The sequence below is a fragment of the Pan paniscus genome, chromosome 1, assembly GCF_029289425.2.
Source record: "Pan paniscus chromosome 1, NHGRI_mPanPan1-v2.0_pri, whole genome shotgun sequence".
Lineage (NCBI taxonomy): Eukaryota > Metazoa > Chordata > Mammalia > Primates > Hominidae > Pan > Pan paniscus.
Window position 1 is genome coordinate 7,086,954 of NC_073249.2, and position 9,940 is coordinate 7,096,893.

Here is a 9,940-nt window from a genome sequence, read left to right on the forward strand (position 1 = left end):
TTTTACCACAGTAAAAAAATAGCAAACATTTTAAAATCTACATTTTTCTTTGAACTGTTTCTTTACATCCTTTGTCCATTTTTCAATTTGGTTTCTGGCCTTTTAATAATTTAGGATAACTTTATATATATATCATATATATTATATTGGGTAATATACAATAAATATATAATATAAAAATACATGTATTATATATTACCCAACATATATATTATCCAATATATTATATATTTATTATATATTATATATATTTTATTTATATATATTATACATATATTACCCAAATTAGCTTTTTGTCTGTCATGTATGTTGCAAATCTATTTCTCCAGTCTGTTGACTTTTGACTTTGAGGCATTTTTCTCTCATAGAAAATTTTCATCTTTATGGAGTCAAATGCATCAGTCTTCTATTCAATGACTTCGTCATGGGTATGGTGTTTCAGTTTAGGATAAAGAAGTTGTAGATATGGATAAAGGGAATGGTTGCACAACACTGAATATACTAGATGCCGCTGAACTGTACATTTAAACATGGTTAAAATGGTAAGTTTTACGATACGTATATTCTACCACCAAAAAAGGGCCAGGCTTAGATGTTTATGTATTAGGGGTTTGGAGTACCTCTAACATTTATTCCCCCTCCAGGGCTCTAATTTATAAAACACCCACATAAGAAAATACGGACTTCACAAATCTCCATGGCACCTTACAAGCCCCGCAGCAGAGGCTGTCTGGGAAAGCAAAGGTGGAAAACGTCACATCAACTTGAGGTCAGTGCGAGACCTCCCATCCCCTACTCTGGAACCAAATGGAGGAAGCCATGCATGCAGACTGACCTGGAGAGATGAGATGGGGGTGGGCAGAACAGTCCGCCCATGAGCCTAGACCTTAAGTGCTCTCACATGCTCTCAGGCAGGTATCAAACCAAGAAAGCAGGCTAGGAGGGTAACACATCCTCCTGTATACAGGGAGCTATGAAATATCTGAGCTGAGCAAGTGATCCACAAGAGGACAGAATCAGTATTACCTTTACACAGTGACCTGGCTCAAATAATTCCAGGCTCTCATTAACCAGGCGAGCTCCTGTTTCTCTCAGAGGTAGGTAAACTAGAGGGGGTGCAGTGGGAGTTGGGGATAATGGAATAGAAAGCATAGTAGTATTTCTTCTAACTCTGTTATAAATAAAAAGTAAGGCCAGGCGCAGTGACTCATGCCTGTAATCCCAGCACTTTGGGAGGCTGAGGCGGGTGGATCATGAGGTCAGGAGATTGAGACCATCCTGGTTAACATGGTGAAACCCCGTCTTGACTAAAAATACAAAAAAATTAGCCGGGCGTGGTGGCACACGCCTGTAGTCCCAGCTACTCGGGAGGCTGAGGCAGGAGAATCACTTGAACCCGGGAGGTGGAGGTTGCAGTGAGCCGAGATCGCACCACTGCACTCCAGCCTGGGTGACAAAGCGAGACTCCATCTCAAAAAAAAAAAAAAAAAAAAAGTAAAACATAAATGCCCTTTCTCAGAGCCCAAATGTTAGGTGAAAACAAGGTTTGTCATCTCAGTCATGTGACGTGGACTTTAGCAGAGCAGTGCACACAGGGTTGTTTATCCTTTCTCTGTGCATGTTGTGTGCTTTTCAATTTTATAAGGTACCTGATCCACTCATATCATACTAGCTGCGAACAAGGCCGCTGAATGTCACACCAGGTGGCCGCCATGTCTGTGAAGGGCAGAAACTGGGGCAGCCAAACAGCTGGCAGAGGCCAGCTAGGAAGTACCGGATGCCCACTCCATACAGGGCTCCACACTTCAAAGACAAAATAAACAAATGCCAGGCTGCCTCATTAGTTATCCTCCCAAATAAAAAAAGTTACCCCTCCAGGGAACGTGTGCGTACACACCTAAGTACATGCACACAGCTACATGCAAAGGGGAAAGGCTGGGAAGGAACCAGATCCACCTCTGAACACCAGTTACTTCTGGGGAAGGAGCAGGTGAAGCCTACTGTCAGCATTACTCACCTTTTTAACTGATGAGCTTGTATCAATTTTGGCAATTTTTTTTTTAAAAAAAAAGGCAATTTGCACTCCTTGGGTGATCACACAGGCCCTGCAAGAATGAACCACCACCAACCACCTGCACCACTTCCCATGAGGTCAATTAATGACTGCCTTCAAAGCTCAGCCCTCCCAGTCCTGTGCCATGCAGGGGGGCTACTGGCCTCCTGGGGTCCAGGCCAAACCCACCCCACAGATTCCTGGTGAAACCAGCATGTATCCAAGGACCTTTTCCCAATCTGGGCCATGTGCCCACTGGATAAACATGCCTGTGCTTGCTCCCCTAGGACAGAGACTCCCTTTTCTTACAGTTGGAATGAGGGATGGGGAGATTTGATGGTGTCCTATACAGGTTGGATGTTAATCTGATGTGCTACTGTTGGAGAAGCTTGCCTGAGTCAGGTGCATCCTCAGCACATGGTGTGTGCTGCCTCTTCAAGCTGCAGAAGCCCAGAAGGTAAGTGCTACTGCCACCCCCATTTACTGATGAGCAGAGCTCAGGTCATCTGCAGATAGCCAAGCAGCTGCTAAGTGGCCAACAGGCTGGATCTGCATCTCACTTGTAGAGGCCCTGCCTGGCTGCTGGGGCTGCCCTAGAGACTTGTCCTGCCACCTCCTCCTGTTCCCTCCACAGCTATGCCAGCTTCTACCCATAGCTGCACTCCAGATGGGGAACACCTATGGATACACCAGGGCACAACTACTCAAACTCCAGCATGCAGAAGGGCCCCTGCTCCATGTTGTTCCTATATCCAAACCCAAGCTCGTCTAAGGCCTTCAGCAAATCCAAGCCTCCCTGAATTCCCTACTGAGACCAAACTGAGCCCTATGACCCCCACTATACTCGTTAGCTGCCAGTCCCAGCCCCTGCTCCCTCCTGGGCCTGTGTCTATACAGTTCTGAAGTCCTACAAGAATGTTGAGATCCTAAGCTGACTCTCACCCAAGGTGGTAAACAACCAGGGGCCACCAGGGGTAGAGAACATACCCAGACAGGTTCCGCTGCCTGCAGGCTTAGTGTCCTTTCCCTACTACCCGCCATGCTTGCCAGGCTGGAAGGGGGACTCCAGAAACTTGGGAAGCCCCGGCCTGCAGCTGGCATATGAAGAGGCCTAGAAGAACACCACTACTGTCCATGAAGCCTCCAGATGGAACCAGGCAATTGGGAAATACATGGATACCAAGCATGACCCCCACTCAGACCCAGGTGGGAACTGCAGCAGTGACTTGCCCCCTCTGCCACTCCAGCTGTACCACTGGAGGGAGGAACATCAGACCCCATGTGAGAGTGGAGACACCAGGCATGGGAAGGTTCCAATAGTTACTGCAGATGAACCTTCCCAACTGGATCCATGCAATGCCATCTCAGGTGGGTGCACACCTGGGCTGGGCTGGGCGAGGACACCCCTCAGAGGGTGACAGCCACTGAGGAGGGCTGTCACAGAGCCCCCTTTTCCTGCTCTGAGAACAGGTTGGGGGAGTAGGGGGGAACCTCTCCCACCTCCCAGCTGCTTCCAGGAGCTACTTCAAGATGAGGCACTCTCCTGCCTGCCTGTTCCCATTTGGCCCAATAGGCCATTGCAAATATTCAGAGAACAAAAAGAAAGGAGTCTCACCCATTTTCCCCGACACATCAGAGGCAGATGGATATGCTCAGGGTTCCTGGGGTAGAACCCACACATCTGCCCATCCCCAGGCTATGCTGGTTTCATCTTTGTGTGATGGGGGTGGGGGGAATTACCAAGAGAATATCACACAGGCCATGGACGAGTTCTACAAGAGGCAGGTGAAGAGCACTGTCCTGATGGCACCCAGCACCCAGCTCACACACATCTCTAACTTGACAGCTTCCCCAGAGCAGGCCGTGAAGTCCAGGCTCCTTGAGAAGCCTTTGGAGGAGATTTTGCCGGGCTAAAGGACCTATCCCCAAAGGTGCCACCCTCACCAGTCTCATCCTGACAGTCTTGGATTATTTTTGCCCTGAGATTTTGGAGTGCAGGACAGGAAGACAAGAGAAAGTGTGCATTAGCCACCTTTCCAGAGAGCATCAGCCCTCCAAGACTGGGGCAGGTCAAACCTCCAACTTGGGCATTTTTCTCCTCACTGGTTGCCATTTGGGGGAAGCAGCACTTGTGAGCACCTGCCTGTCTCCTCAGGTCCTGCTCAGAAAGCCCACCTGTGCCTTTGGAGAGAGACTGCCCCGAACACACAGCCCCAGCAACCGCATCTATGGCCCCCAGGGCTTAATCCCCTTCTACATGGGGTTCAGCGCATGTGAGTACACAGTGGGCTTGATTCCTGCCCACTAGTACCTGCCAGATACCCCATGCCCACCTCATTAGAAGAATGAGGCCACACGGACACACCCAGGCCATCATGGTGAGGAGTAGCTGGGGCCCTACTTGCTCACCCTTCATTGCTGGTTCAGGGCCAGCTGTCTGGCCGCATTCCTACCCTGAGGTGGGACGTTGAGGACATTGTCCACTGGGCTCACTGGCCACTTTTAAAGTCCCAGAAACAGAGGGCCAGCTGGTCCCCTGGAAGTTCGGTACACAGGATAAGCCAAAGCTTGCATTCAGGAACAGGTTTCCCACCACGTAGCTGCCCAAAGCCCAGGGCAGCCTCAAGTTCATGTGAAGCCTTCCTGCCATGTCCACAGCCCATGCTGACCCCCTCCTGGAGCCATTGGAATGCTTGTTCCTGGGCATGAGATAAGCCCAAGACAGCTGCAGCCTTGCAGGACCACTATGCCCATCTGGCAGCACCCAGAGAGCTCACAGAAGTAGGAGGTGAAACCAGATGCTGTTAGGATGCTTTATCAGGTAAAATCACATACTATGAAAATGCTTTGAAGTGCAACAGGAAGAGATGTAAAGACAAAGAAAAATTGCATAGTGACACTTGGCTATCAGAACACACTAAAGAATCCACACTCCATCCCCCCTTTACCCAGAAAAGGAAACTTCTAGGCCACCTCCTCCTCAGCAGACTCCTCAAACTCCTCCTCCTTGGCCGTGGCATCCTGGTACTCTGCCATAAGATTTTTCAGGTTGCTCTCGGCCTCGGTAAATTCCATCTCATCCATGCCCTCACCCGTGTACCAGTGGAGAAAGGCCTTGTGCCTGAACATGGCTGTGAACTGCTCCATAGTGCGCTTGAACAGCTCCTGGATGGCCGTGTTATTACTGATTCCAGTGGCTGATATTTCTAGCCCCTTGGATGGGATGTCACACGTGGCTGTTTTTACATTGTGAGGGAGCCGATGAGCAAAGTGGCTGCTGTTCTTTTGAAGATTGAGCATCTGCTCATCCACCTCCTTCATGGACATGTGACCTCTGAAAATGGCAGCCACCGTTAGGTAGCAGCCATGACAGGGGTCACAGGCAGACATCATATTCTTAGCATCAAACACCTCCTGGATAAGCTCAGCCACCGTCAGGGCCTGGTACTGCCGGCTACCCTGGCTGGTCAGTGGAGCAAAGCTAGGCATGAAGAAGTGCAGCTGGGGAAATGGGACCATGTTCATGGCCAGCTTCCGCAGGTCAGCATTCAGCCTCCTGGGAAATGCAGGCACGTGGTGACCCCACTCATAGTAGCAGATACCAGGTGATTCAAATCACCATAGGTGGGTCTGGGCAGTTGTAGGGTTCTGGAACAAATATTGTACAGTGCTTCGTTATCAATACAAAAGGTCTCATGTGCATTTTCTATGAGCTGGTAGATTGAGAGGATGGCATTATAGGGCTCCACCATGGCATCTGACACCTTGAGCGAGGGCAGGACGCTGAATGTGTTTATGATCCTGTCTGGGTATTCCTCCTGGATCTTACTGAGTAGAAGGGTACCCATCCCAGACCCAGTCCCCCCACCCAGGGAGTGGGCCAGCTGGAAACCCTGCAGGCAGTCACAGCTCTCAGCTTCCCGCCTCACAGTGTCCATCACCGACTCCGTCAGCTCCGCGCCTTCTGTGTAGTACCCCTTGGCCCAGTTGTTCCCGGCCCCACTCTGACCTGTAAGACAGTATAGCCGGTCACTCGATGGCCAGGTATGCGGTCATCAGTGGTCACTGCCACAATGCAAAGAGGGCCAAGAAAGCACCATTCACCCTACAGGTGGAGCAGGTGGACCCCCTCCCCCAAAGTTACAGGACAGCAGCCTCCCGTTAGAAATTCAGTCAGTAAAACACCAAAAGCAATAGCAACAAAAGCCAAAATTGACAAATGGGATCAATTAAACTAAAGAGTTGCTGCACAGCAGAAGAAACTGTCAGAGTGAACAGACAACCTACAGAATGGGAGAAGGTTTTTACAATCTATCCATCTGACAAAGGGCTAATATCCAGAATCTACAAAGAACTTAAGTTTACAAGAAAAAAACAACCCCATCAAAAAGTGGATAAAGGATATGAATAGACACTTCAAGACATTTATGCAGCCAACAAACATGAAAAAGTGCTCATCACTGGTCAGAGAAATGCAAATCAAAACCACAATGAGCTGTCATCTCATGCCAGCTAGAATGGCAATCATTAAAAAGTCAGGAAACAACAGATGCTGGAGAGGATGTGGAGAAATAGGAACACTTTTACACCGTTGGTGGGAGTGTAAATCAGTTCAACCATTGTGAATGACAGTGTGACGATTCCTCAAGGATCTAGAGCCAGAAAATACCATTTGACACAGCAATCCCATTACTGGGTATATACCCAAAGATTATAAGTCATTCTATATAAACACATGCACACGCATGTTTATTGTGGCACTGTTCACAATAGCAAAGACTTGGAACCAACCCAAATGCCCATCAGTGATAGACTGGGTAAAGAATGTGGCACATATACACCATAGAATACTATGCAACCATAAAAAAGGATGAGTTCATGTCCTTTGCAAGGACATGGATGAAGCTGGAAACCATCATTCTCAGCAAACTAACACAAGAACGGAAAACCAAACACTGCATGTTCTCACTCATAAGCGGGAGTTGAACGATGAGAACACATGGACACAGGGAGGGGAACATCACACACTGGGGCTTGTGGGGGGTGGGGGAAGAGGGAGGGATAGCATTAGGAGAAATACCTAATGTAGATGACAGATTTATGGGTGCAGCAAACCACCATGGCACATGCATTCCAATGTAACAAACCTGCACATGTTCCCCAAAACTTAAAGTATAATTTAAAAAAAGAAAGAGAAATTAAGGCAGGAGCCAAACCTGAGACAGCCTAACAACAGACCTCGCTGCAGGTGGCTCCTGCCCATTCCCAAGGAAAGCAGCAGCCACTGTTCCCACTCAGCTCCCTGCAGGGAGATTACATGAGCAGCTCCTCTCCTCTGGCAGACAGCTGGGCCTTCCTCCCAAAGCCCGTTGAGGAGAGGGAGATAGAGCGACTCAGAGGATAAGAGGGTGTTGAGGGGCCCTGGCTCCGCAGTTCCCACAGCCATGACCTTGGGGCACTCCTTGACTTTGAGCTCCCTGGCTAAGGAGCCGCACCCCAGTCTTTACCCACAACTCACCCAAGCTGAAGTTGTCCGGCCTGAAGATCTGGCCGAAGGGCCCGGAGCGCACAGAGTCCAGGGTGTCCGGGTCCAGACCAATTAGCACAGCGCGGGGCACATACCTGCTACCTGAGGGGGGCGGAAGGGCATCAGCGAGGGGAGGGCCGCTGTGCCCAGGAGGGCAGTGGGGGAAGGACTGGGGTCTCACCGCTGGCCTCATTGTAGTATACGTTGATACGCTTCAGCAGCAGGTCCCTGTCCCCGCGGTAGGTGACAGCGGAGTCGATGGCATGTTCATCAGAGATCACCTCCCAGAACTGCGAGAGACAAGAGGGGCCAGAAAAGCCAGGGCTGAGTCAGGACAGAGAGCAGGAGGCGCCCCAGCCCCTCTCCCACCTCCACCCCCACCCCCACCCCCACCCCCAGGCCACCGGGTCCCTGAGGGTCCGCCCTGGCCGCCTGGCCAGACTCCCAGCTCCACCAGGTCCGGAGCAGGGAGCCCAGGGGCGGCAATGCAGGGGCGCCGCCCCCGCCACTGCCAGCATCTTCCCCGGCCACCCAGCAGGTCCGCGCTGGACCCTCAAGGGCCCCTCCTCCCGCCAACCTTGGCGCCGATCCGGTTCCCGCACTGCCCCGTCTGCGTGAGCACAATCTCCCTCATGGCCAAGGCGGGACTAGGGTGGCAGGAGAAACGCGAGGAGGAGGAGGAGCAGACAGACGCGCAATGACAGGGCCCGCGCTCCACCAACGCTGAAATAGCCCCGCGCCCACCTCCCCCAGCCTCGGATTGGGCTGCCAGAATAAGCAACAGCTTTACTTCCACACAGGTGTACCCACCTGTGAACCCCTTGGCGTTTAATGTCCGTTGGAGAGGTCAGGTGACCTTGCCGTGGTCCTTTCCACGTTGGGGAAAGCTGGTCAGCTGGAGAACTTCCTCCCACGTCTTTAGTAAGACTAAATCCCTAGCTGAGCTGAAACTGAATTTTCCTCCCCTGTGGGAGGGGAAGCCTCTTGTTTCCATATTCACAGATTGCCTTTGCACCTGTCCTAGATTGATGACATATTTTTGTAACTGATGAGTCCTTTCATCTATTAGGAGATCTGTGGTTAGGAAAGGCCTTCCATATGACTCGACAGGACTTAATTATAAGTTTTCCTTTGGAGCAGTTCAAACCCTCAGTAAGCTATGGGTGTTAGGGATAGTCAGGCCTCTGACTTAGCTAGAGTCTTCTTTAGAGTATGATTAGCCCTTTCACCTTTCCAGAGGACTGTGGCCTCCATGCAGAGTGAAGGTGATATTGGATTCCTAAAGCTGAGGATAGGTGTTGGGATACGCCTGCTGTGAAAGATGGGCCACTGTCACTTTGCAGGCTTTTAGATGACCCAAACTGAGGAATTATTTCTTCTGGTAAACACTTTTTCAGATAGGGTGGGGAATGCCTCGATCTAACCAGTGAAGGTATCAGTGAGCATTAGCAAATATTTGAATCCCCTGCAGAAAGGCTTCTGAGTAAATTAGAGTTGCCAGTCCTCACCTGGATAGGTTCCTTAATGTTACACAGGTTTAACTGGAGGAGTAAAAAATTGCTGGCTGTTTGGTTATTTCAGCCACAGAGCTTACAGGGCTGAATCATCTGTTGTAGTGTCTTGAAAAGATTTATCCCCATAAACGAATGAGACATTAACTGAAACAAAGAATCCTTCTAGGGTGAAAAGAATCATGAAAGTGCTGAATTATTTTCCTGTGATTGGTACTTGGCATTAGTAATTTATTACCATCAGTCTGCCAGCCAGAGGGGCCCTGGACCAAACTGCAATCCCTGGCCCATTTTAGTTCTTCAGAGAATTCTCACCCAGCTCTATGTATGCTGACCAGCATGCCCATCAGCTTCATTGCCCCTTTCAGTGCGGTGGCCTTGGCTGCCGCGTCTGTGAGGGCATTTCCTTTTACATAGTCAGTCTTTTTTTTGATGTCCTCTACAATGAATTATAGCCACTTTTTTTTTTTTTTTTTTTTTTTTTTTGGCAGCAAAGCAGCATTCTAACAAACTCAAAACCTGAGTAATGTTGTCTGGAAAAGCCCTTGGTGGTCAGGAGTCCCTACCCATTCCAAATTGCAGCATAAGCATGAAACACTAAAATATCACACTTGGAATCGGTGTAAATGTTAACTTTTAAATCCCTTCCCAACTGCAGGGCTGTAGTAAGTTCAGTTAACTCAGCTTTTTGAGCTGAAGTCGAGGCCAGCAAGGCTTGTGCCTTGATTCTCTTGTGCTGACTAATAATAGCATATCTAGCCCTCCTGATTTCCTGATGCATAAAACAACTTGCATTTGTTAACCCCTCTTCCTTGGGATGGTCAAAGGGCTCATCTCTCTTCAGTCTGG

At 49.6% G+C, this 9,940-nt stretch overlaps 1 protein-coding gene across 1 annotated transcript; it reads right to left on the reverse strand.

Moving 5' to 3' along the window:
- Window positions 1-5,017: 5,017 nt before the first annotated feature.
- Window positions 5,018-8,307, reverse strand: LOC100995450 (tubulin beta-8 chain-like). Its single transcript, XM_063595444.1, is given in 5 exon segments — window positions 5,018-5,607; window positions 5,610-6,055; window positions 7,565-7,682; window positions 7,762-7,870; window positions 8,158-8,307. Coding segments are annotated over 5 exon segments (1,320 nt in total). The 5' UTR covers window positions 8,215-8,307.
- Window positions 8,308-9,940: the final 1,633 nt, after the last annotated feature.